Source organism: Rhododendron vialii, chromosome 12a (genome assembly GCF_030253575.1).
Source record: "Rhododendron vialii isolate Sample 1 chromosome 12a, ASM3025357v1".
In the NCBI taxonomy this organism is placed as follows: domain Eukaryota; kingdom Viridiplantae; phylum Streptophyta; class Magnoliopsida; order Ericales; family Ericaceae; genus Rhododendron; species Rhododendron vialii.
In genome coordinates this window covers 30,662,976-30,690,567 of record NC_080568.1, presented here as the reverse complement: position 1 = coordinate 30,690,567, position 27,592 = coordinate 30,662,976, and the positions used below count along the sequence as shown (strand labels likewise).

The 27,592-nt window shown below is 37.4% G+C and overlaps 3 protein-coding genes across 3 annotated transcripts; 1 reads left to right on the top strand and 2 right to left on the bottom strand.

Moving 5' to 3' along the window:
• The first annotated feature begins 517 nt into the window (after positions 1 to 517).
• On the top strand, positions 518 to 8,151 carry LOC131309668 (uncharacterized). The gene is made up of 8 exons (XM_058336270.1): positions 518 to 691; positions 784 to 852; positions 1,663 to 1,730; positions 1,815 to 1,866; positions 6,654 to 6,758; positions 6,864 to 6,989; positions 7,906 to 7,961; positions 8,076 to 8,151. The coding sequence occupies exons 1-8, from the start codon at positions 590 to 592 to the stop codon at positions 8,149 to 8,151; spliced, it is 654 nt and encodes a 217-aa protein (XP_058192253.1). The 5' UTR covers positions 518 to 589.
• Positions 8,152 to 11,237: 3,086 nt separating this feature from the next.
• LOC131310840 (omega-hydroxypalmitate O-feruloyl transferase-like) lies at positions 11,238 to 14,916 on the bottom strand. Its single transcript, XM_058338071.1, has 2 exons — positions 14,390 to 14,916; positions 11,238 to 12,362 (listed from the first exon to the last, which is right to left on the bottom strand). The coding sequence occupies exons 1-2, from the start codon at positions 14,855 to 14,857 to the stop codon at positions 11,505 to 11,507; spliced, it is 1,326 nt and encodes a 441-aa protein (XP_058194054.1). The 5' UTR covers positions 14,858 to 14,916; the 3' UTR covers positions 11,238 to 11,504.
• A 7,406-nt stretch (positions 14,917 to 22,322) lies between these two features.
• LOC131311498 (HVA22-like protein e) lies at positions 22,323 to 24,838 on the bottom strand. The gene is made up of 5 exons (XM_058338993.1): positions 24,657 to 24,838; positions 24,299 to 24,325; positions 24,036 to 24,164; positions 22,586 to 22,719; positions 22,323 to 22,548 (listed from the first exon to the last, which is right to left on the bottom strand). The coding sequence occupies exons 1-5, from the start codon at positions 24,701 to 24,703 to the stop codon at positions 22,493 to 22,495; spliced, it is 393 nt and encodes a 130-aa protein (XP_058194976.1). The 5' UTR covers positions 24,704 to 24,838; the 3' UTR covers positions 22,323 to 22,492.
• Between the last annotated feature and the right edge of the window lie 2,754 nt (positions 24,839 to 27,592).

Here is a 27,592-nt window from a genome sequence, read left to right as displayed (position 1 = left end):
GAGTAGAAATAAAAAGGCAATAATTTATATGTTAATTATCAACCCTCTTAAAATAATATCAACTTAAAATGGAAAAAATAAAAAGGTAATACGTAGTAAATTGGAAAGGAAAGTGTATATTATTACCACAACGGGTCACGGGTCAAAATATAACTTAAGAAAATATTTTCTTAATTGGATGGCTACGATTTTAGCTTAAAGGCCATCAACGATTTTCTTTTCTTGGCGTATTAGAATTGCTAAATAAACTTTGGGAAAAATTAACAAAACGCCTAGAGTCACCGCACCAAAGGCAACCAAATGCCATGCGGAGCCCGAAGTGAGCCCCTCACGGATGATTCGAGCCGTTCAATAATTTTTAAAACTAAAAAGAAAAAATGAGTGGCCCATGAAAAATCAGCTTAATCCGATACGTGTAGATTCCTCTCAAAACGAACTAATAATTCATACAAAAGTATAAAGCAAAATTAAGAAATACTACAAAAAAATTCGAATTAATATAAAATGTAATCCAAACGTATTTAAGTGAAACCACCCCTAGCCCTAGCTCTGCAGACTTCTGTTTGAGATACCAAGTACCAACCAAACAATGGCTCTGCGTTTACTCGGGAGGAAGCTGATGATAGTGAAGTCGCAAGAACTAGGGTTTTGTTTCAGTAACAGCTATCGCACAGCCGTTCCGGCCGTTCGGGTCTCTCTCTCTCTCCCGGCCATGGCCAGATCTCTTGTTTTATCTTGTTCGATTTTGATCTCATTCGTATTTTTTTCGTGTTGCCTTCGTAGAAACTCCCACTAAAAAAGCCTGCTTGGGGATTGCGTGACAGTAGAATCAAAAGCTGGCCCCTCCTCTTGGTGAGTTTCCATGGTTTTTGACATTATTGCTTGAAATTTGATCTTTTTTTAAATATTGGTTTGTCTATATGGATACATGGATGATACGTCTATACATGGACGAAGACTTGTAACTTCTGGTCACCGGCAATCCCAAGGGGTGCTATGCTCGTTTTAGGTTAATTAGAAATTTTTTTATGGGATCGAGCCCCTGCAAATTCCTTTGTGAGAAGGTATTTTTTTTTTTTTTTCAAATTTCTATATGTATGGGGTAAAATTTCCCAAATTTTCAAGTTATCAATCAATTTTTGGGTTGAATGTATAAAATTAAATGGTAGTGCGCGCTAACATACGCACAATATTATCTCTTCTTCGGATTTCGCAAGTAGCAATATATATAAACTAGGGTTTGGCACAACGCAGTTTGAACAAAACTAAAATGAATTATGAAACTATTGACCACCCCCATAAAAGTTCAAAGTTCAAAGCTCAACCTAAAAAAAATCTACATTAATTAGCTACGGGTACACCACCATTGGTTGAACATGAAACAAGATGGAATACTGGACACTTATTAAGGGACAGTCCAAAATGAAATACCGGACTATAAAAAAGGGACGGAGGAAGTAAAATATATGTTTAATTATCAATGGGAAAATATTCGAGTTTCGGGCCCCTTGTACACACAAATCATGCAGCCACCATTGCTTCAAGTGGCACTGCCAAACTTAATTTGCTCTCTCTCTCTCTCTCTCTCTCTCCCCCCAATAGCTAGATGGAATTTCTTTTTTTCTGTGGTAAATTGCTTTGCCTAATGTTATTCCACTCCAGAAAGAGAACCGTCGGTTGGAGGGAGAGAACTGCCGGTTGAAGGAAGAGAGTCAACAAGATACAGAAAGGTGAGTTGAGTTTATTGCTTTTGAAATGTGAATACTAGACCTCGCCCTTTTATCCATTCTCGCAGTTGGTATGTTTTGCCATAGGTCCAAGCGAATGGAAGAAGAGCTTGAAGATGTGCGGCGTGATATACAAGAGGTAAGTGCTATAATTCTTTCTTCTTTTTCTAATCAGCAGTGTTGTACTCAAATTGGTATTGTCTGCTTGTGTTTAGTTTTTTTTTCTCGGCAAACGAAACTTTTTATTAAACTCGAAAGGGTACATCGATGAGGAAACCAAAAGTACAAAGATCTATCCAACCAAAGTTGGATAAAACACCCTCAAATACTTACTCTACACCTTCACTTTTCGTATCCCATCCAAATAACCTTTAAAATCCTCCACTGTGTAAATCTTGATGTCAAACTTAGCCTTCATCCACATGGCTACTCTAGTTTTGACTAACTCCACCACTTCCGAAGCCTGGGTTGTTGCTCCGTTGAAGATATAATCATTCCTTGTTAACCAGATGGACCAAAGAGTTGCATAAAAACAAACTTCCTATGTAGCTTTCTCCAAGTTGCGAAACCTATTCCCAAACCACCAAAGCGCCAACTCTGCTACTGCGGATGGACATGCCCACTGTAGGTTCCACCATTCCAAAATTCCTGACCATACTACCCACGCAAATCGACAGTGTAGGAGAAGATGTTGAGGGGTTTCCACATGAAGAGCACAGAATGGGCACACTGCCAAGTGGATCTCAGAAATTACATTCCTATCGACAAGTACCGACCGAGTTGCAACTCTATCTTGAGTGGCCATCCATGAAAAAATTTCCACTTTAGGAGGGCTCAAGTTCCTCCACATCAAACCCAGAAGAGTGTTTGGAGACTGTGTAAGGGATTCCCACTGCCTATAAACCGATTTCACCGAGAAGGTTTTATCTGCTGTCCATATCCACTGAAGCGAGTCTGGTTTTGAGGGATCCAATGTCACGCCATTCAGTCTTTGTTTTAAGTCCTCGTACTGTTGATTCTCCCGGACACGAAGCATTCCTCTAAACTGCAAATTCCAATCTCCACTGCCTCTTCCTTCACAAATATTGCTCAGAACCACATCCTGTTGCATGGACCGGCGATATAGTCTTGGAAATTCCTCTCTAAGCGTAGTAGAACCCAGCCAGCTATGTTCCCAAAATAGAGTATCATGACCTGAGTTTACTTGCACCTTGAAGCCCTCTCGGAGAGAAAATCCCAAGGCCGAATCAATATTTCCCACTGAGCATATGTCCCTCCATACATTAGAAATCGAACCCGAGCCTTGTGTATATGGAAGCCAGCTCCTCCGGTCCAGATTATATTTCCCACGAATAACTTTTACCCACAAAGAGTTTCTATCACTACCAAATCTCCACCACCACTTAGCAAGAAGAGCCAAATTTTGTTGTATCAATCTCTTGATCCCTAAGCCCCCATTTTCCTTTCTCAAAGTAATCTTCTCCCAATTCACCATGTGCATTTTCTTTTTGTCCGGTGTATCGCCCCAAAAAAATTGTCTTTGTAATTTCTCCAGCGACTTTGCAACTGCCAATGGCATTTTGAATAGGGACATGTAGTAAATCGGCAAAGTGCTAGAATTATGGTTGATAAGCGTAAGTCTTCCCCCGGTAGAGATGGTTCTCGATCTCCAAATCCTTAGCCTCTTTTGAGTCCGTTCAAGAACAAGCTCCCACGTTTTGACCCTCCTTGGATTAGCACCTAACGGAAGCCCAAGGTATTTAATGGGCAAAGACTCCACTCTACAGCCCATCACATGTGCAAGTGCTTCAATATCCTCCTGTTGAACATTTATACCACAAATGGAGCTCTTAGAGTAGTTGATCTTTAGGCCAGACATTAATTGAAAGCACCTAAGAATTCGTTTAATGTTCCCCATTTCCTCCAGATCGTTGTTGCAAAAAAGAATCGTATCATCGGCAAACTGCAGGTGGGAAATAGTTACTCCATTGTTCCCCAACTTTACGCCTTTAATGATATTTTTCGCACGAGCTCTTTCCAGCATGATATTGAGTGCTTCAGCTACTATGTTGAACAAAAAGGGTGATAAGGGATCCCCCTGTCTCAATCCTTTCTGGGTTTGGAACTCCCTTGTAGCTGATCCATTAATCAAGACAGACATAGAAACTGTGGAACAACATTCTTTAATCCACCCACACCACCGCTCCCCAAAACCTACCTTCTTAAGCATATCCAAAAGAAAACCCCAATTCACACAGTCATACGCTTTCTCAAAATCTAATTTAAGAATTAGACCTCCTTGAGCAGAATTTTTCCAACAGTGAATAGCCTCATTAGCAATCAAAACACCATCCAATATTTGTTTACCCCCTACAAAAGCAGCTTGGGCTTCACCAATGATAACAGGAAGATGCTCCTTAATCCTATTAGCTAACACTTTGGAAAGGATTTTATAAACACTCCCCACCATGCTAATAGGTCTAAAATCCTTAAAAGAAGTAGGACAATCAACCTTAGGAATTAAAGCAACAAAGGTTGAGTTAATACCTCTCGTGAGCTTTCCATTCCTGTGAAATTCTGAAAAGAATTGGATAATTACGTCCTTCATGAAATCCCACCCCTTCTTGATAAACGAAAAGTTAAAACCATCCGGGCCCGGAGCCTTTAAGCTATTGCACCCTTTTAGAGCAGCCACAATTTCCCCTTCCTCAAACTGTCTTTCCAAATGCAAGGTGACATCGCCGGACAAGGATCTCTGAAAAAGTCCCCCCAAAGTCGGTCTAATCTTCCTTTCCTCTGTGAAGTTACTTCAGAAGTGGACAACTGCAGCTTCCTTAATTTCATTGGGGTCCTCCACGGCTCTACCATTAATTCTGACCGAACCTACCATATTCCGCTTAAATCTGTTATTCGCCACGATTTGAAAGTACCTTGTATTCTTGTCCCCCAACTTTAGCCACTTAACCCGTGATTTCTGTCTCCATAAAGATTCTGAAAGCTTATAGAGCCTCCAGTATTCTGCTCTTACTTTGCATCTAAGGGCCTTTTCATCATGATCAAGAGGTCTTTCTTCGGCTACCAAATCGAGCTGATGTAGTTTAGCTTCATTCTCCTGTAGAGCAGAGTTGACATCCCCAAATTCCTCCTTATTCCAGACTCTCAACCTATCTTTGATGGCCTTCAATTTTTGAACTAGAATGAAGCCGGCCCACCCCACTATCTGTACCTCATTCCATGTTTCTTTGGCCAAAGTCATACACTTAGGGTTAGAGAGCCAAATATCCATAAACTTAAATGGTTTAGGACCCCAATCCCTGTTGTCATCCCTAATCGTTACTGGGCAGTGATCAGAGATTGGTCTCGGCAGCCCCCATTGCAAAATATTGTATTTTTCAAGCCATTGATGGGAAACCGAAAATCTGTCTGCTTGTGTTTAGTTACAACCATGGGGTTCTCTATCTTCTGTTCTTATTCTTAGTTTTTGTTCTGCTTAGTTTGATGTTATGTATACCAATATTATGTTGGGCGCAATGTGTGGCTATTTTTGGGGGATGATAAGGTGGAGTTGTTCCCTGATTACAATTACATGCTTTACTATTTTGTACTGGTATTTTATATTTGTACTTCATTTAGGCTTCTTCTTTTTTTTTTCTCGACAAACGAAACATTTTATATAATTCGAAAGGAGTATATCGAGGGGGAAAGCAAAAAAGCATAACCAAGCTTACCTGCGCAGAAGAAAACAGAAACACTCATCCAACCAACAATTAGATGAAAAGAAACACCTCAAAGCTACATTACATTTTCACCTTTCGAATACTATCTAAATAACCCTTAAAATCCTCCACTGTGTAGATCTTAATATCAAACTTCGCTTTCAATCACATCGCCACTCTGGTTTTAATTAGATCCCCTACTTCCCACGCCTGTATTGTTGAAGATGTAGTCATTCCTCGCTAACCAAAAAAGTGTTGCATAAAAACAAGTTTCCCAAATATGTTTTTTCCAAATTAGGAAACCTGTTATCGAACCACCAACTTGCTAAATCTGCTACGGATAAGGAACACACCCATTTTAGATTCCACCATTCAATATATAATCAGAGACCAAACCTCCCAAGAAAATTGACAGCGTAAAAATAGGTGCCGATGTGTTTCTAAATGCAACGAGCAGAAGGGACACATAGCAAGCTGAATATCGGCTATCATATTTCTGCTAAGAAGCACTGACCTGTTAGCTGATCTCTCCCTTACAAGCAACCAAGGAAAAATTTCCATCTAGGCTTGTTTTTTTATTTCTTTTCTTTTGGTTCAAAATGGGTCGTGGGTGTTCAGACTATAGTAATGGTATTTGATATGCGGTCTGTACCGGAGATTAACACCATTAAGAAACTCACATCTGATACTGAAGAGAAATTTTTGTATAAAAATTTCCTTTTTCCCAACTACTCTTGAAATAAAGTAAATTTGTGATTAATATACATTGTCTAAAGTCAGAATTATATATCGTTAATTGTGCAGTGCAATAAAATATTATGATGTTTGTCATCTATGCTATCCACTTTCGTGGATTAATTAATGTCCCTACGATTTAGGGTTTAGAGAGGTGATCCGCACTTTCAAACCTTGGACTCACATCCTAGTCCTTTCTCATACTTGAGACCCGCCAGAAAAAGACTTTGAAATAAGTCATACCCGTCTGCATCTCCATCCAAAGAGGGTCTTTCACACACCCACACAACACTCACCTATAGACACATACTGAGAGGGAACTATTATATGTCATCAAATTCTTAGATGCATTGATCGTTAATGGTGTGAATGGTGTTCCATTGTCTATCCCATATAATTAAACTGGTACGCTAACGAGTCAGGACACCTATTCACTTTCTTTTCTATTCTAAACTGTTGCTTGTGATTGCATCAGTACGAGGAGGCATTACAAAAGGATGAGGAGATGGATAAGAATCGGGAGAATGCAATTGAAGATTTCTTAGAGAGAGTGCAGGAAAATATGAGAACCAAGTTAAAGGTTGTTTTCTCAGCTTATTTCTTCCTTATACGTTTAATCTTTTTGTAATTACCGTCCTCTGATAAATGGGGGGCAAATGAAATTATTTCCTTTTTTTTTTTTTAGGATGATGCATCAGATACAATCAATGACTTGATGGAAAGGGTGAGGTGGTTGGAACAAAAGATTTTAGGAGATTTACAGCATGATATACAGAATGAAAGAGATAGGTGCAAGTCACTAGAAATCAAGGTATGTGCTATATCCGTGTTGTACTTAAATGGACATTGTTCGCCTGTATTTAGTTACAACTATGGTGTTCTCTATCTTCTGTTCTCCTTTTTAGTTTTTGTTCTTCTTTAATTTGATGTTATGTATTGCCATGTTATGTTGGCAAAGATGTGGGATTAAGCAAGAACATTGGGTCGATTAAAATTACATGCTTTACTATTTTGTATCGGTATTTATATTTTGCCTTTATTAGGGTTTTCTTTTTTCTTTTGTTTCGAAATGAGGTTGTGGGTGTTCAGGCAACGGTAGATATACTGTGTGTCCAACCCCTGTACTTGAGAATAAGAACACAAAAAGAAACTCACATTTGATAGTGAAGGGCAATTTTTGACTAGTTTATAATGTCCATCGCAAATTGTGCAGCACAATTGAATATTATGACATCTGTCATCTATGCATACCCACTTTAGATTCATGTCCCCTTCTCCTACGATTCGGGGTTTAGAAATGCTAGGGACAAAAAAAATTTATCCCGAAAGTACTTCGAAAAGATCAACTGGTGATTGAGATTCACTTTGATGTGTGTGACATTATCATCAAAGTGATTCTCAACCATTGATTGCTGTTTTTGGGATACTTTCTGGGTAAGTTTTCTTTGTACCTAGCATTCCCCTTCGAGGTTTAGAGAGGTTTGAGGCTTGGATGCGCTTACGCACTCAAGTGCTAGTCATTTCACATATTTGATACCCCATAAGAGTAAAGAAATTTAACTAATCAATTATATCTGTTCAATCTTTGGTCAAAGAGATGTATTCAAATTCCCAGTTGTATTGATTGTTAGTGGTGTGAATTAGTGTTCTGTTTTATATCCAATAGAAAGTCATGGCACCTATTCATTCTTTCCTCTATCATAAAATGTTGCTTGTGGTTTCATTAGCTCGAGGAGGCATTACAAAAGATTGAGCAAATGAACAAGGAGCAATATAATTCAAGGTGGAAGGTTGTTTTCTCTGCTTATTTTTTGTTAATGCGCATCATCTTTTAGTAATTAATCAACGTATTTTGAGAAACAAAGGGCACATGAATTTTTTTTTTTTCCTTTTGTAGGATGTACGTACCAAATACCATTAAAGAGTTGATTGAAAATGTGAGGCGGTTGGAGCAAGGTTATGGAAGAGATTGATTGCATGGTACGTAGCATTCCGGATAAAATACCTGGTACCGTTTCGGATTGATCATTTTAAGTAGTTTCATTTATAAGAATATATACATTTCCCAGAGAAATTAAAAATAGGAAGTGTATCCTCTTCCATTCAATAGAGTAGGTTACATAAATAATCATGGTTAGGTTTACTTTCCCATTTTCACTGAGAGTTTTGTTGGAACACGTGCAAGCCGTGAGTTATCCCACCATTTGGAGCAAGAAAACCAGTGGTGATTTCCAGTCCGATAGTGACGAGGTTTTAGGATCTTGTTCTTGGAGGTGATCGCCACATAGCCAACGGGCCACAATTATACTTTGAGGTACCGAGTAGTGTGCGATACATTCCTAGTTAAATCTCTTTGCAAAGGGTATTCTGTCGATTCTCTCGTATTTGTACTCATTTCATTTTCAAACTTAATGATTCGATTATTGTCACATTTTGTTTGAAATATAAAATATTTGGGTCTAAAAGCCGTGAAATAGATTGGTATATGTGCAAGCTCACCGTGTCACAGAAGTATGAAAGATAGATGAATAACTACCCTCCGGGGAGTCTAGAGTATTTATGGGCCCATAGTGGCTATACATAGTTATGACCCAGGTAGAGCTTCACATGTTACCAAGATGAGCCGGGTGTAAGACTACGTATGATATGTCGTTTAGATTTATTAAGCTTGATTTGTTATTATCGTTTTTTTGAGCATATCCTTATTTCGAGCCATGCTTATTGTTCTCGCATTGCATATGCAACCCGGCCCTTTTATATTTTTCAGGTGCAGAGCAAGATAGTGAGAAGCTGAGATGGAGTTTTTTTTTTTTTTTGATCCGCAGCTGAGATGGAGTTAGCTTTTTACTTTTCAGAGATTATTTGGAAAAACTACTCTTGCATAATTTTTGAAGATTTTAGGGTACATCGTATATACTTATTTGGAGACTTATAATTATTGGAGATATATTTGTTTTTGAGGTGATGTAAAAATTCGGGTCGTCACATAAAACTAACAAGCAGTCGGAGTATCGGAAATGATGATCGAGTATGCCTAGAGATGAACACCGATACTCCACCGGAAAGGAGCGGCAACGCTGGGATATTAGTGTACCGGAATATCTACAAAATAAGTAGGGGTGACAAATTGAACCCAAACTCATTAAGAAACCCAAGCCCATCTATTAAAAAATAGACTAAATCCAACCCATTTATTAATTGGGTTAGAATGAGTTCAAACCCATCTAACCCATTTATTATTAGGTCTTAATTGGGTCTCATTTGGGTCAACTTAAATGCCCAATAGATCATAAACATTACTCATCAAAAAATGCATCAAACTTAGAGCAAACTTCTGATCCCTAACAAAAAGTGTGTGAACAAAAAGTCCGTCCGTCACACAGTACACGAGTCCAATACTGCACAGGTGGCAACCCCTGAGCTATTCCGAATTTCCTATAAAATGGGTAGGCATCAGGTAGGACAAATACACACTCTTTCTCTCATCACTTTTTCCCTACGAGGAATTCTTTAAGTATTTTTTCTTTATTCAAAAAAAAAACATACTCCGTATTTGTTAATTTTACCTCAAATTTTTGTGATTTATTGATTTGTCTCAGTGAGAGGAATTGGAAAAGTAAAAAAATTTGATCGAAACTAATAAATTTTTTAAAAAAGACAGATAAGTAAAAAAAAGTTGTCATATTGACTTATTTTTGTCTTTATTCAAAAAATTGAGTTTCGAAAAAAAAAATTACTTTTCTAATTTTTCTCATTGAGACGAATCAATAAGTCACAAAAGTTTGACGTAAATCAAACAAATGCAAAAAAAAATTTGAATAAGAACAAAAAAATAAGTCACTCAATTTTTTCGTGTGCTTTATAAAATTATTATTGGCATATTTGAATTTTACATTTTTATCTAAGATTAAAAAAAAAGAAAAAAAAAGAAAAATTGTAATTGGGTTAGTGGGCGGGTCGGGTTTGATTTTAAATAAATGGGTCGGGTCGGGTATGTGTAGTTGAACTCATAATTAATGGGTCTAAATGGGTCAATGACCCATTGAAGACCCAACCCACTTACAACTTATCCAATTTAACCCAAACCCGCCAATTTGACACCCCAAAAAAGAAGTAATCGGCCGGACTGGACGGGTACAGTATTCATGCACCTGATTTTGGTTGCTTCGGTCCTAGAGGGTTAAAATTATATTTTCGCCCTTCAACTTTTATTCGTTATATTTTTTTCTACGTGAATTTCAACGATGCCTTTTTCTTTTTCTTTTTTTTGTCATTTGTTAAACTTAATCTACTCTATTTTAGGGGACTTGGGGAGGGGGATGAGTTCTTACGAAAGTTGAACCCTGTCCATGTGCATGAGAGGCACCAACTGCACTCTACTCCACTTGCTTACAATTGTGCCCTTGCACGTGTGAAAAAATGCCTTGGAAAAAGAGCAAGATAGTAATTTCATGTGAATAAAAACAAATAAAAGGAGTGAATTTTAAAAATAAGAGTGTGAAAATTGGTGCAGAGAGAAAAATGGGTTTCTCCCTTCTCTTTTTAAAGGCTTTTGGATTCCTCAACCACTCCACCAAACTTACAAGTGCCCTCTTTCCCCATTTTTGTGTCCTACTAAAGCTTTTGATAAAAAAAACTCTTGTTTGATTTTCCTTAGATCATCAAAAGAATTTGTTGCGATTTTGTCTCAAATTCAATTCAGATTCTGTTTATAACCCGTTGATTGTTCTCAATTAGTTTTGGTATTTTCTAAACAGTTGTTTCTTTTTGTTCTCTTTTCCTCCAACTCTTGGTTGGTTTTTCTTTTCTCTTTTTGAGATTGTTGGCATGCATATGATTGGATTGATTTTTTCCTTTCAATGATGCTAGACCTTTTTTTCTCGATGTACCAATTATCAAGTTTCTAATAATATTTCTTTGCCTATCAAAAAAAAAAAAAAAAAAACTTGTCTTGTCTTCAAATGTTAGTTTGAACCTAAATCAAGAATTGAATGCTTGGACATTTATTAATATCCGATTGAGTTGATTTTTTTTTTAAAAATAACTGAAAGCAAAATCGTACAAAATAAACATGCTCTAATTCTCAAAATAGGACTTAGCTTAGGCCCATACAATGTGGTGATACATTAAAAGACAATAACAATCAACAAACTGATAATATAAAGTTCCCACATCTTCTGCCCTTGTCTTCTACAAGAATCATCCACCCCTTCAGTTTTTCATCCCTTCCCCCTCAGTTGGAACACTTACAGGCAATAAATAAACAGCACCAAATGGTCACAAACATCATCAACACATAAAAAGAAATATTAACCAAATCTTCCTTTTAGAACTGCATAAGCTCTTGAAATGATTCCATTGCAGGAGCAGGCAATCCCACAAGCACATTGATGCTTTTCCTCTCTCTCCCGTGAGGCAGAAACATAATCACTTCCTTCTCCGGCAATGTCGTGGGGCACATAAAGATCGGCCCCCCCCACCCGAAATCCATTGTGTGAAAAGATAGCCTAAACCAAACCGCGATCATAAGAGTCCCGGTCAACGAAGGCCGCCCTCTATTCACCTCAGTATAGTCGATCGCGGATCTCATATAATCGTACGTAACCAACTTAACTGCTTCTTTGACTATTCCCACGGCAAACGATAACGGATTCTCCACTAGCTCCCCTGCAGCACAAACAGAGGACGTCATCACGACCGCATTCCCGAAATACCCTGGTGGTATTTTCGGATTGAATCTGGACCTGGAATCGACCGGGAAAAGGAGCCTCGTCTCTTGATCAGGTCTCATATTCAACGCCCGACTCCGGGCCCTCCACACAAACGCGGAGCGGGCTTCGAACGTGGTGCAACTAGTTATTGCCCTGTCCTCCGTAGCCTTCGATTTGAGGTTTTCGAGCTTTTCTGGGTCGAAACAGAATGATCGGTAGAGGATTTCTTGCTTCAAGAGGTTTAGGATGTCGGATTTGTCTTCAATTTCTGCGTATTCGTGGTGGGGGAATTGGATCTCCGACGGGTTTCGAGCCTTGAGGATGGTTCTGTCGAGGAATGGAGGGATTGTAAGCGGTAGCCCTCTGGCAGTTTCACCCCATGAGTTGACAAATTGCATGGCCCCAATCCCATCAAACATAATGTGATTCATGCATAGGCCTAGGACAAATCCTCCACATTTGAACTTTGTCACCTAGAAGAAAAAATTTAGAACTTGTAATTAGTAGTAGTATACTTGGATAAATTTGATTTTCCAGAGTTGAGAGGGTTGCGGAAATAAGGACCGAACCAAGAACACAAACACAGAATATACGTGGTTTTTCAAAATCGAGTACATCCATAGACAGCGGAACAAATTCATATTCTGATACGGAGACAAGCTTTACAAGGGAGTTCTCTACATTCACTACACTCTCTCTATTCCTATGCATATTCTCACAGTGGGGGAGAACCCCAAAGGGGTTCCTGTGTTTTTCCCTCCTCTCTTTTCTTTCTTTTTCCACTCTGGTCAATCACTCAAGAGAGATGCAAATACAAAATCCAGGGGTCTCCTTTTATAACCAGAGGAGAATCTGTTCATTACCCACGATTTGCCACAAAGTCTTTTATGCAATTACTCCAGGTCTATCAAAAATCTCGGCTGAGATCCAAAGAGAGATTTTGGGCTGGCTTCTTCTAGATGAGCCAAAACTCATTTATGAGGATGGGAGCCACCAAGATTACGGTGTGGATGGGTAATGACCCCTGTTTGGGAGTTCGACATTAGTTTCGTCTCATTTAAGACTGGTTGTTTTTCTGTATCTTTGTTTTCGGGTGGTTATCAGTAGTTGTTGTATGACTTAATTCGTATTTGGGTAATTTTTTTAGATACCGTATGACGCATTGTTTGAATGAATTGAATAGATATGCTTTTTCCATTTGAAAAAGAGAGATGAAATCCCTCTTTCTCTCTCCAAATTAGAGCAAGTACACTAGCTTAGGAATTTTTTTAGCTAGAATACCTAATAAATTCATTTTAGCTATTCATTTTTCAATAGGAACTACAACAACACTAGTTATTTCCCCTATTTGTCTTCAAACAATTAATTTGTCCCATTGTTTTTTGGAGGAGAGAGAGAGAGAGAGCATTTACTTGGTTTGGTTTTCTAGAAGAGACAGAAAATATTTTTTTATATTTACATTTGCTAGTCATTAGGTACTTATAGAGAAGTACTGTAGATAAATGTAGAATACCCACCTCAGTAGCTAGGCTGCACCATGATTTTTGAGGTTTCATTAGGTAAAATACCTAAAAAATCTTGTATTGCTAAGCTGATGTTGATGCTCTTAGGTTTGAGATTTTCTTTAGAAAACATTGGAGGCCTCATTATTTTGTGAAAATTGTTCAATTATAATTACCTAGTTCGGAAAAAACAATGTTCAATTTTTACTGCGATATATAAAAAGGTTTAATTTTGTTATTCATATCTTGCTATGCTGTATGTGAGCCAGAGTTTGGAAAGAAATAGTGGCGACTGTAGGAATTTTTAATAGAGTGTTCATATATTATTGTGAATAAGGAAAATCAAGCCACATATTTTTCTAATACGACCAAAAAATACAAAATTGCATAAGTGTTCATATATTAAGTAAATTATGTGGCGAATATATAGGTTTGCATGGATCCTTTTGAACATATGTTTTTGGAGATATAGAGTTGATTGTCGTTTCTGAGAGAAATCATGGCATGATACCTATAACAATAGATATTTCCTCTCACTCTAGTTTTCTGATGTTTGTAATTAAGAGTGTGTACATTACTATGACAAATGTATTCAAGCATCTCTAACCTTTGCTTAAAATTTAGAGATGTCAAATTTTTTGAAGGCTGGTGTGGCAATCTGACACCTTCAAATTTGATGCTCATAACATTGTTCTCAAACCATGGTGTCAAATTTGCTCTTTGGATCTGGTCCCTCCGTCCCAATTTATGGGTGTGGCACTCATTTTGCCAAATTTTGTGCCATTCTATGGGCATGACGTACATGAAATCTTGCCATTTTAACACCCGGTGCGGTTGCTCTAAGTGAGCATTGCTATACACAGTAGCATATAGCACAGACGAATGAAACCGTGATAATTACGTGGTCTAAAATCTTAAAAATGATGACACTGGCACTCATTTTAACCAAATTATCACCAATGGAGAAAGCGAAACGTCTAGGGATCGAAATGACGAACCTGAGCCATAAGAGGAGGCACTTCAAGTATACTTTTGACATTAGAAACGTCATAAACCAGCTTCCCAAGAGTCACAGGATCAGGCTTTGTGCCATCTCCAATGTCCTCAATTCTGCAATTTGCTTCTGCCTCGACGAAAAGAGCGCCTTCCCCTGTACAATCCACCATCAGCCTGCCCTCGGGGCCCATCGTCAGCCGCCCGGCCAAGGGATAGTAACGGACAAGAACTTTCGACAGCGCATCGTTCATGATCTCGTTTGCTCTTCCGTTTCCCTTGTCCTCTGATTTGAAGCAGTAAATCGTGCGAACGAACACGTCTAGGCATTCTTCAAGGTTTTCGAGGTTCAAGATTTGGTCGAAGTTGGAGAGGAAGTATAGACCTTTCTCTGTTTCCTCTGCTGGAGGTACAAGAGTTTTTTCTCCTTGCTCGACGACAAGTTCAAACTTGGGTTCTCCACCATTCTCCATTTGTAGGAATAAAAACTTAACTCAATTCCTATGCTTGAGACGGAGAGTGCATGGAGTTTATATAGTGGGAGAGTACGTAGAATTGAGGAAGAATTAGGTGTCGAAAACATCAAAGGGTATGCCTATTGGTATGTGTACCGTGCAATACGTGGTGTGAAGAGGGGCACTGCTATGGGTACTGACCCGTGGGGTACAGATTATGTGTTGGGGCCACTAAAGGATCTTACATAGATGATTCGAGACCTTCAATAATTTGGAATAGTTTTTTTAAGCTACACCGCAATCAATATTTTAAGATTATTAAAATGCTCGAATTTCCTATATGATGGGTAAAAAACCCGATTACTTGCACAACGGAAGTGTAATAAAAAACAATCACATACAAAAGAGACACAAAATTATGTGGTTCCCGAACTCGGGTACGTCCACGGAGAGAACAACTTTTACTAATATTGAATGAGTACAATGAGATATAAAATACTCTACTCTAACTCTCAAGCTCTCGGTATTTTTATCTCCCTCAAACTCATACAATATTCTCTCTCACACACTGTATACCACTTTACTTTGTCTCACATGCACACAAAGAATTGACTTTTCTTGGTGATCTCTGCCCTTTTGTTTCTCACACTTCTCACACACAGCACAGTAGTCCCTATAAATAGGCATGACTTAAGGCTAGCACAAAAAACCTCTTGAACTGCCCAGAAGAATCTGGAGCCCAATGCCACAATTGCTCTTAATGCACAGCCGGCCACCACTTCCAAAGAGCACAATAACTTAAGCAAATAAATGCATAACCAGCCAACTAACTATTTTCCTTTTTTTTTTCTTTCACATGGGCAAAACCCAACACTATATGAGCCCACTAAGGAGCCATTCTCCTCAACTTTTTTTTCTACTTCGTTTTGTCCATTTTTTTTACAAGCAAAAAGAATTTATTAATATAAAAGATTATAAAGATTAAAAGAAACAAAGGTACACTGGTAAAAGCCACCCAAAACTTAAAAGAATGCAAGGCGCCAACTGAACACCAAAGAAACCCACAAAACCTAAACAATCAAAAACCCATACGAGCCTCAAACCCTATATCTAAACCCCCATCCACAACAAGCCGAAAAGCCAAAGAGCCAAACAACCAAAACTAAGCAAAAAGAAAAAAAAAACAGCCAAAACCAAAACCACATAGCCACTAAGCAAAACCAAAATAAGCAAAACACCTCATGCATACCCGCCCAATCTCGAGTTCAAAAAGCCATAGAGAGAGAGGGATGCACCCTCCTCGAAATCAACATCGCCCTCTGAGATATCCTCTTCCTCAAAATCATCTAGAGCCTGGATCATTTCTTTTAATTCTTCCTCTGGCATTTCAACAAATCTCTTCAAATTATAATTTCTCCCTCCTTGAACTTCAATACCCAAAGTCTTACCAACATCCAATATCTTGCGAGCTTCCTTAAAGAACATTGAGGAATAAGGGCTCTTCGTTTTGTGCATTTTGCTCGTCTTTTCTAAAATTTTATTAGATTCACATCATATTTTTTTTTGTTGAATCATTCGTCTCTATTGGAAGAGTCTAAAAAATAAAAAATTATAACCAAAAAAAAAATTCACTAAAGACAAAAAAATATCAAATAACTGTCTTTTTTGTTTAAAGTATCGTCTTATATGAATTTTTTTGAATCTCGGTCCACATTTTATACTTTTGTGATTCCACTTGTTGAGACAAATGATTAATCCTAAAAAATGCGACAAAATGATAAACAAAAGTTTAGAAAAGTAAAAAATACGTATCGGAAAAACGTTTTGAAAAAACAAAGTTAAGAAGAACGGCACCTAAATGGGCCCCACACCCTATCGGTATAAAATCTGTACCGTTGGGTGGGTGCCCATAGTCGTGTTCACAATAAAGAACGTTGTGACGCATATTGCTTCTATACAAGAAATTAAGAACTGCTAGTTTAGGTTAACCACGTTGTGACATATTTTTTTAACAAACATTGCTAGCCTTAGTAACATTTTAGTTTTGGTTAGGTCATTGTGGATGGATGCATGGTCTTAGTTCATCATACAATTGTGATATATGCACAGATAAAATAGATACATATTATGCACAGATTTTTTGCGGGACTCATCTTGAACCGTTCATTTTTCCAAAACATCTTTTTTTTTTTTGCTCGGCTTTTCCAAAACATCTTTCTATGAATTCCCGTAAAAAAAAACCATCCTAATTGGCTTTCGGTGGAGTATTTTTTTAAAATTCGCAGAGGCTTTTTTAAAATACATCTTAACCCGTTTCAGAACTCAAAATAAGTATTTATTTTTTAAGAAGGTAATTTCAAGCTCAAAAATAATGTGTTTATGCAAATAATTTTCCTAGCAATATGGATTTTGTTTGATAGATCTCATTGAGATATTTTGAATGGTATAAAAAAAATTGAAAAATTATTTTTCATTTACATTATTTTTGAGTTTGTAAATGTAAAATCAGTACTTATTTTTTAAGGTGTTCTGGAACGGGGTACGTAGTTGATCGCCCAGGGACTGACTTGTAGGGGCACATATATTAGTTATGTACAAAACGGACTCCTTATTATTATTATTAGATTTAAAAAAAGAAGAAGATCATGATTCACGTGGGATTCTTTTTGTTATTATATTTAGAATTGCATGCTTACATAAATAGGATTGCATATGAATTGAGCCAGTTGCATGGACACCAGCACTTTGCTGGGAGTAAAATATCATGAAGGGACGAATTTTAACTTTAAGAAATATGTAGAAATGTAGCTTGAGGATATTGCTGAAAGGGAGAATGGTGACTTCGATATTTTTGAGGGTGGAGAATTTGCGGAATTGGATGAAGGTGCATCATATCCCTCTCTCTGGAGTTTTAATCCTTTTGCTTCCGATTGGAGAGGGTGTTTCAGTTTTTGTTCGTTTCGTGTTCGGGTTGGGTGTTTGCTTCTGAGGTGCCTATTAGAGTTCATGTTCGGGTTTGATATGGGATTCTTTGGGTTTTCTCTGTTGGAGGTTGCGTTTTTTCATGGGCAAATTATAGTTACCCCCCTCTAACTATGCCTCGCGTACACTTATCCCCCTCTAACTTTTTTTTTGGCACTTAACTCCCTCAAACTAACGAAAATTCAAACCGTCATAACTTCAAACGGTCATAATTTCTTCATCCAAAATCGAAAATATGCAAATTATATATCGATTTCGAGGTCTTGAAGTCAGCTTTCTAATGACACCAAAATCATATCACGATTCAAAGCACACAGAAAGTTATGATCAACATGGTCTTTCTGTCTACCATCCCTTACTCTTTTGATTATAACTTTCTGTATGCTTTGAATCGTGATGTGATTTTGGTGTCATTAGAAAGCTGACTTTAAGATCTCGAAATTGATATATAATTTGCATATTTTCGACTTTGGACGAAAAAGTTATGACTGTTTGGAGTTATGATCGTTTGAATTTCCGTTAGTTTGAGGGGGTTAAGTGCCAAAAAAAAAAGTTAAAGTGGGGGAGGTGTACACGAGGCATAGTTAGAGGGGGGTAACTATAATTTGCCCTTTTTTCATTTTAGCCAGGTTCTTTGGTTTTGAGGTTCTTGTTTGAGAGCTGGGTTTGGTTTGGATGGTTTATGTAGAGTCTTGGCAGCATTATGGTTGGCGTCTTGTCTTCTAATTTCTTCTTTAGGTTTCGGGTGGCATTATTTATTGTGCCCTTGGTCCGTTTAATCTTTGTACCTCTTTTTTAAAGATAAATATACATTTCTTTTGCCGTGAAAAAAAATATACATTTGTTCAAACATTATACAAGTAGTTGGCCGGGTACAAATAGTTGATTGCCCACCGGCTGACTTGATGGACTCCTCATTAGGTACTAGAAGTTTTTTTGAAAAAACAAAATAGGTCATGATTCACGACGGGATATTCTTTTTTCTTTCTTTTTAAAATGTCATGATTCACGTGGGATTCCTTTTTTTTTTTTTTAAATAATTGCATGCATGACGGGATATTCTTTTTTCTTTCTTTTAAAAATGTCATGATTCAAGTGGGATTCTTTTTTTTTTTTTATTTAAATAATTGCATGCATACATAAAAAGGGCTGCAAATAAAACTCATTCGCAAACCGTTGCAGGCTTGGTTTTTTCATTATATGTCCATATTTTTATATTTTTTTAAATTCGTCGAGACGAGCGATTAATTTTGAAAATACAACAAAAAGCAAAACAAAAAATAAAAATACCGAAATAAGTTTTTCAGATTATAAGTTTATAAGAATGCACTGCTGGACGAATTCCTAAAACGACTAGGATTCTTATTCCTATTTGGTTTAGGTTTATTTAGTACTTTCCTATAAATAGGGACCTTAGGGGTTCCTAGGGTTATGTTATTTTGTTCAAGGGCTTAGATATAGGGTTTTGTTCATCTCTTAGGGTTCTACCAAGGATTGTGTCTTCCCTTTGGGTTCCACCAGAGATTTGTCTATCTGTTTGGTGCTTTAAGTAGAGTTACGAGTATAGCCGGCTCTTTGTTTCTCTCCCCATTTATAGTGAATTCTCTTTCTCTTTTTCCCGTGGAGTATGGTCTTGTTTTGTGCTTGAGCAAAACCACGTATATCTTTGTGTTCCTGTTTATCGCTTGTTGATTTGTTATATTCTCAATTTGGTTTTCGGCACAACACACGCACCCTAATTGGTGACAACAACGATGATACTTGACTTGCGAAAGGATGCCCGATCAAAAGGAGCGGTGCTATAGTTCCCGACGGGGAAATCCCGACCGAATTTCCGATGGCCCGCCGGGCCCACTCCGGCTACATACACAAAAAAAATGGAGTGTTTGGATCGGCCACCTACTTACGTCGGATGCCGTTGATTCTCGCGTAGGCCCACTCGGTTTTTTTCATTAGAATTTTTGGACGGCTCGGATCATCTGTCCGGTGGCCGGAGTGGGCCCGGTGGGCCGTCGGGAATTCGGTCAGGATTTCCCCGTCGGTAATCTCCGACTTTTCGGAACAAAAGTGTCTGATACTTCGAGATTGGTGGTCTTTTCACGTAGGAGTAGTTAGTTAGAGTAAACTAGCGTGCGATAGTCATGAGATTGGGACATGACGAATTTTTAAACGTAATTAGAAGAAGCTATTCAAATTCAGAAAGTCTACATACACACATACAATCTGTGCACAGATTGTGCACAGATTTTGTTGTGGAGCCCACCACGGGTCCCACACAAATCATCCGAGCCGTTCATTAAATGTAAAACATTTTTTTAAGGGTCTCCGTAAAAAATAAGCGTAATCCGATACCTATAAGTACTCGATCCAACCATATAACTTTTCATTATCCGGAAATCTGAATGAAAAGTTAGATGGTTGGATGAAGCACCTATAGGTATCAGATTGAGCTTATTTTTTACGGGGACTCTCAAAAAAATATTTTACATTTAATGAACGGCTCGGATGATTTGTGTGGGACCCGTGGTGGGCCCCACAACCAAATCTGTGCACAATCTGTGCACGATTGTCTGTGTGTATAGCAGGACTCATTCAAATTTCTTCCACATTGAGTGAAGCAATTTTATACTTAAAAACAAGTAGTTAGCGTCCAAGTAGTTGATTGCCAACGAATTTTGTCTCTAAATAATGCATTGAGCCATGGCTATAAGAGAGAGCTTAGGTCTTGTGTAGTTTGCATCTGGAAATAGAGAGATCAGTGAGGTTCTGTTTGTAGTAGCAATGTAGGCCAGACATGAGAGACAGAGATATTGTGGTGGCGTGGGGTGAGAGACCTCACCTGTAAAGCTTTCATTATTGTCTGAATAATTGCTCCGGTGCGTTCACTACCCTACTTTACTGTACTCTGTGTAGGAAAATAGCTTTTGAAAAGCTAAAAAAACATTTGTTTATAGTTTCAGTGGAGGACGGTTGATGGTGGTTCTCTTTTTGGTTTCGCTTTTAGGGCTCCGGATCCTCTGTTCCATGCCTATCTAGGTGCCACCTTACCCATGCTCCACCCCTTAATTTGATTTTGTTTTACTCGGTTGCTATGTTTTGTTTGGTTGCCTTAATATTTTTGTATTTATTCTTTTTATTTTTGTAGGGTTCATCACAGGTCTTACAAAAATGATTCAAAACATAAATTATACTTAGAATATTTTTTATGCGTTTCTAAAAAAAATTAGTTCAATCCAATATCAGTAAGAGCTATTTTAGAATTTATCGGTGCCTTACGAATTCTGAAACTGCCTTTACTGACATCGGATTGAGCTAATTGTTTTTTAGGAACGCAAAAAAAAATATTTTAAGAATAATTTATAGTTTGAATCATCTTTGTAGGATCCGTAATGGGCTCATAAAAATTAAAAAATTATTAATTTATTTCCTGTTTCATGGGTACCAACCAAACAAGTTTTAATGGGCAAGAAATTAATGATATTTTTTATTTTTGTGGAGTCCATTACGGATTCTACAAAGATGATTCAAATCGCAAGTTATTCTTAAATTAATCTTAGGTACATCACATATGGTATCCTATAGCCCCCTCTACTGAGTATTGTCCCGTCACATTGCGTCATTGCGTCATTAGGCGGGGAATTTCATCGCACCTATATGTCTGGACCAAGCCAAGGTTTCGCTACATTTGAGTAGTATTAGAAGTATGTTTAGCCCCAATGAGGGGCTATCAAAACTCAAACTTGGGCCTTGTCCAACCTCCAGTGTCCACCACTGAACCAACTCCTCATTTTTTCCTCTCGGCAAAAGTAAGTAGTGTTAATAGCTTCTTTTTTTATTGGCGAAAGCTAGTATTATCAGAATAGTTAGATTAGTATATTGGAAGAAGAATTAAACTTTGGACCTTCTTTCTCCTAACACCAAAATGAACCCCTAATGCCATTGGGCCAAAGGCCTACAAGTCAGTAGTGTTAGGCCCCATTCCGATTTCGGAAAAAAGAAACTTTTAGAAAAGGAAGGTAATTTCAAGCTCAAAAATAATGTGTTTACGTAAATAAATTTTTTACTAATATGTATCTTGTTTGATAGATCTTATTGAGATATTTTAAATGGTACAAAAAAAATTTAAAAAAATTATTTTTCATTTTCATTATATTTGAACTTGAAATTACTTTCTTTTTGAAAAAAAAAAAGGTTTAAAAAGAAAGCGAAACAGGACCTTACTCCCTCCGTCAAATTTTGTTTGTCCCATTTTTGATGCTAATGTCAGTTTTCAATCGCTTATATATTTTAATATGAATCTCCGAAAATATGCAATATAGATCTATTTGATAGTTCTCAATTAGGTCTATAATACAAAAAATTTAAAATTATGAAAAATATTATAAATTAGGACATATAAGCGTTTAAAGAATGGCACGAATAATTAAAATAGACAAACAAAATAGAACGGAGGAAGTAGTAGTTAGTGAAGTTTGAACACAAGTCAAATGCACAAGAGTATATGATGCGCGCCAACCACTGGGCTACCAATCCACTTGCCAAAACCATACCCCTCATTACATAAGAGTGATATTATACATGGTACAAGTCTCTTCTCTTCTTTTTTTTAAATACATGGTACAAGTATTTTATTCACAACATATTTGAACTTTCAGAAGATTATTTCTTCCATTAACTTACTTTTTTAGGAGTAATGAAGAAGTCCACAAACTTGTTCTTGCCTTTGCCTTTAATTAGTAGACTTGTGGCCATGAGACTCATGACCATGTTGGCCTAAAACTCCATATTTTTTGATATTCTTCCTAACAAATTGATCATACATGAAAGCTGCCCCTCTGAATTGAGGTAAAACCAACCACGCCACAAATACTAGCTTTATATTGTACCATATCGGTATCCTGCAAGAAAATAACCGAACACCAAATTAAAAAAAAAGTTTAATCATCAAGGTTAAGATCCTATTTCAATTGCCATTTAAAAATCATTTTTCGAAATTGCTTTTCTTTTTTTTGATAATCAAATAAGGGTGGTAGGGGGCCACTAGCGTAGTAACTCCCCATTGGGCGTGACCATAAGGGCTTCCTACCCGCCAATAAAATGTCCAGTTCGAGCCATAGCTACTGTCCAATTCGAAATTGCTTTTCAAAAAATGTTCTTATTGACAGGAACTGGCCCACTGTATATAGGTACCGACCACATTCATATCGACAGAGTACCAATGGGAAAGTCAGGCCTACTCACGGATAATTCAAGCCGTCCTGAAATCTGAATGAAAAAAATAGGGAAAATGACAGCTTAGGACGTGTTTTGATAATTAATACCCTCCAAGAACATGCTAAGAACATTTGTTAATGCTGAAAATGTCATTGGCGGGTATTAATTATCAAAACGCGTCCTGAGCAGTCATTTCCCCCAAAAAATAGAAGATTGGATCGAGCACTTGCACGTATCGGATTGAGTTGATTCTCGCAAGGCCCACTCTTTCTTTTTTATTAATTATTGAACAGTTCGGATTATCTGTGCGAAATCTAAAGTGGGCCCCGTGTTCCCGTCGATATGAATGTAGTCGGTCCCTTAGGATTTCTGTTTTTTTTTTTAAAAACTAATAATCATGCAAGCTGATTCTGGAAACAACCACCGAACATCAATTGTACAGATTCTTATATTAAGTGGAAAGAATGTTCAGGAAGTTAGAAACAGATTCTACAATCATCCCATCACCATTGAGAACAAACTACTTTTAGGAAGGGCTCCTTTCCTGGGGACTGGAACTGGGTCTGGGTCTGGGACGGGAGGTAGTCCATTGGCGAGCCTTTTTCGGGCTCACTTTAGTGATCAGAATTGTTCATTTTAGATCTTCGTTTTTTAATCTGGTTCCTTTTAGACCTTTTCAAGATCATTAAATATGCCAAAATTCACGTTAGTCAGATATCAATGAATTTTGCTTGTAGCCCAGAATGCAGTGGGATGTGTGCTGACTTGTATTCTCTTCCTAATGTAGTGCATTTTTTCTTATCCTATCAATGGAACTATTCTAAACTTTGGCAAAAAAAAAAACATATAAATGAACACATAAGGACTGTTTATACATTTGTCTTGATCCTAAAGTTCGGTAAAAAAACAACTACTACTATTAGACATCAATTAATTAAACAGGTCCTGAAATAAATGAACTTAAATTTTCCTTAAGAAATGAAGTTATGTTAGTAATTACCATTGTAAGATGGGTTCGAGAAGCATCTCCATGAGAGTGAGAAAAGAGTAAAGGATCCAATAAGCAAGCCATTGCTCATGATCGGAATCCCCCTTTGATCTTCTCTCTATTGCTATAACCGATGCAAACCTTAAGACCCATAAATTAATGAAAAAGAAGAAGAAGAGGAATTTCAAGTTTAATTCATATGGAATAATTAAAAATTGAAGCCAAATTCGGAAATGAAAACAGAATTTTTGAAAAGTAATTGATAGGTCACTTACAAGGGGTACAGAAGCATCACAATTGGCCTGCAAAACAGCATTAGAAAAACTAAACCAATAAAAGATGAGGTTTGGTACGGTCCAGGACACTCAATCCATGAAAGTGTCTGAGAAAGAAAATGAATGGTCCAGATTCCGGACACTTTCATGGACAGAGTGTCCTGGATCCTAACAGTACTTTTGATAAAAGATATCCTCGACAGTCCTTTTCGAACTCACAAAGATAATTGAAACGACGATGTACACTATTTAAAGCTCTTCGAGAATATTAATCACGTCAAAAAAAACTATGTTAATCGACAAAAGTACGATTTTAGAATACAATTATCTTGAAAAAAACAGGGTGGAAGAAATTTACCCAGCTAGAGAATGAAGAAAGGTGATCGTAGTCTCCAAACGGCTCATTGTTGGATTCCTTTTTGGCTTTGATTGGGAATTTCAAATTAACGATAAAGGGAGTAAAACCTCAAAAGAATAAATCAAGAAAGCTGTGTGTGTTGGATGAGAACGAGGAGAGAGAAAAGTGATGAATTTTGGATTGAAGTGTTGGGATGGTGAGCTTGTAGGCTTTTATAAGACGCAGGAGTGGGCGTAAAGTTAGGCATTAGAATAGGATTCTGCCTTAATAACCATGGCAAATCGAGGAGTAATTCTCACTAGTCCAGCCTCGAACACGGTCGCGCGATGTTTCGGATTACTTCAGTACTACACATTTTTGTGGGGTTCATGTACATATTTATAGACCTCACGAGAATGTGTGTGACTGGTAGTGGCGGATCCAGAAATTCGATACAAAGGAGCACCTATAAAAGTTCTAACATGGACATATTCGAGAAAATTCTAAAATAAGAACACAATAGAACTTGGAAATTTCCTGAAAATGTTATTACCATTGGCCTCCACCTCCCCAAGCTACCGTTGGCATTCTGCCATTAAAGATGTTTATGCTATTATTTAAACTAATATTTGGTCGTTTGCCTATGAGCCTGACAATTTACTTATGGTGTAATACATCTTTTAAAGACAAAAATAAGTCAATAAGTCAATTTTTTCGTTTTTATTAAAAAAAAAATGAGATTTTGATCGTAATTTTTTTACTTTTTAGATTCTTTTCATCATGATGAAGCAATAATCTTCAAAAAAATGATGAAACTAACAAATGCAAAAAAAATTTGAATAAAACAAAAAATAATCCAGAATGAATTATTTAGCCGAACAAAGCTATTTGGGAAGCACAAAACAAGATCCAACACAAGTGGGATTCTAATCTCGTAATGAACTCAAATTCCATGCACCTTTTCTTCAAAACAAGATTTCGGATCTTGTTCTAATTTGTAAGTGCGATGATGATTAGCAAATAAACTCTCTTTATTTTAAATACATCACATACGGTATCCCGTCACCTCCTCTACTGAATATTGTCCCGTCACATTGCGTCATTGTGTAGGGAATTTCATCGCACCTATGTCTGGACCAAGCAAAGGTTCCACTACATTTGAGTAGTGTTACGAGTATGTTAATTAGCCTCATTGAGGGGTTACGCGAACTCAAACTTGGGCCTTGTCCAACCTCCAGTTTCCACCACTGAATCAACCCTCATTTTTTACTCTGGATCTTCTTTCTCATAGCACCAAAGTGCACCCCCTGATGTCATTGAGCCAAAAGCCTATTGGCTAGTAGTGTTAATAGTTAGTGAAGTTTGAACACTACTCAAATGCATAATGTGCGCTAACCACTGGGCTACCGATCCATTTGCCTAAACCATGCCCCTCATTGCATAAGAGTGAAGGCTCACTGTGGAATGGACCGCTTCCCAATCTGAATTAAGTTCTCTATCTATACCCTTCATTTTTGTAATTCTCGCTATGCGTCCAGTATCTTTCTTTCTATATATGGATTGCTTTTTTTGATTGAGCACAGATTTTTTTTCTCGGCAAAAGAAACTTTTATTAAACTTGAAAGGTTACATCGAGGGGAAAGCAAACATTACATAGAACTATAAGCATAGAAAATATCCAATCAAAGTTGGATAAAACACCAAACTACACATTCACTATTCGAATCCCATCCAAATAACCTTTGAGACAAGTCATTTTTATCTGAGCCGGTTTGGATTTCCAACTCTAGCTCTAATAGCTAGCTAGCTAGCTTTCTGCACGCCTGTACAAGTCTTTTTATTCACAACATATTGGGACTTTCAGAAAAATATTTCTCACATTATGATTTGCCTAAAACATTAATGATGTGATGTTATTGCCAGTAAACTACTGATGGAAGGTTACAAATCTTAAATCACACTCATTGCATACTTGTACAAAACGTATAGTCTAAACAGCACATATGGTAAGATATGATTCGCCCATCTAACTAAGAGGTTGATATGAGTCTAACAGCATAAGAAAGTGCTATTTTTTGATAACTCAAGTACGTACGTAACCTGATTCGGACACTTGAATTATCGAAAAATAGCATAAAATTATTTCCGAGCGCTCTAACATCTATGTACTATAAGCATACATTAATTAGTTCGATTGTTATTACGTCGAAATCAAGAACAAGTCCTGTCTCTCTCGTCCTTTATTCTTCATCAAGAAGCCTCATGCCCTCCCTGCATGCCCATCAAAACGTTTACAACTTTCAACACCAATGCAAACATTATTTTATAAATCTCTAACACAAACTATATAATTAGAGAAAATGGGGTAGTTAACTTACTTTCTTGGGAGTAATGTAGTACTCCACAAACTTGTTCTTGCCTTTGTTGTTAATAAACTTGTGAAGTCCATATTTTTTTATATTCTCCTCAACAAATCTATTATACATGAAAGCTGCCCCTCTAAAATGAGGTTGTGGGCTACCACAGCCCCGGGTGGATCGGGGCGGCCTGAAAAAAACATGTTTTTGATTTGAAAAATTGAAGAGTCGCCATCCGGATTTAAAGTTCGTCACCCAAGAAACCGTTTTAATTGAAAATGATTGTTTGAATCTGAAAACCAGAGATTGTTTTGGGTTTGGAAGCCATGTTACAAGAGGGGAAGGGTTTTACGGCACCCCTCTCGCCCGATACGAAATCGGTCTCTACTTAGCATTTGCGGGATTTTTCGAAAAAAAAACACTTTGTTGCATTAAACATTTAGCAAGTATCCACAAGTATATCAAATAGAAAGTGTCGGGATGTGCTGGTGTACGATGCATGTTAATGAAATAATGCATGTTATAGAATAAAGCACGAAAAATGGGGATCGGTTACTGAGATCACTCCCGAGCGTTTGGGACTGTATTCCTGAGCGCTTA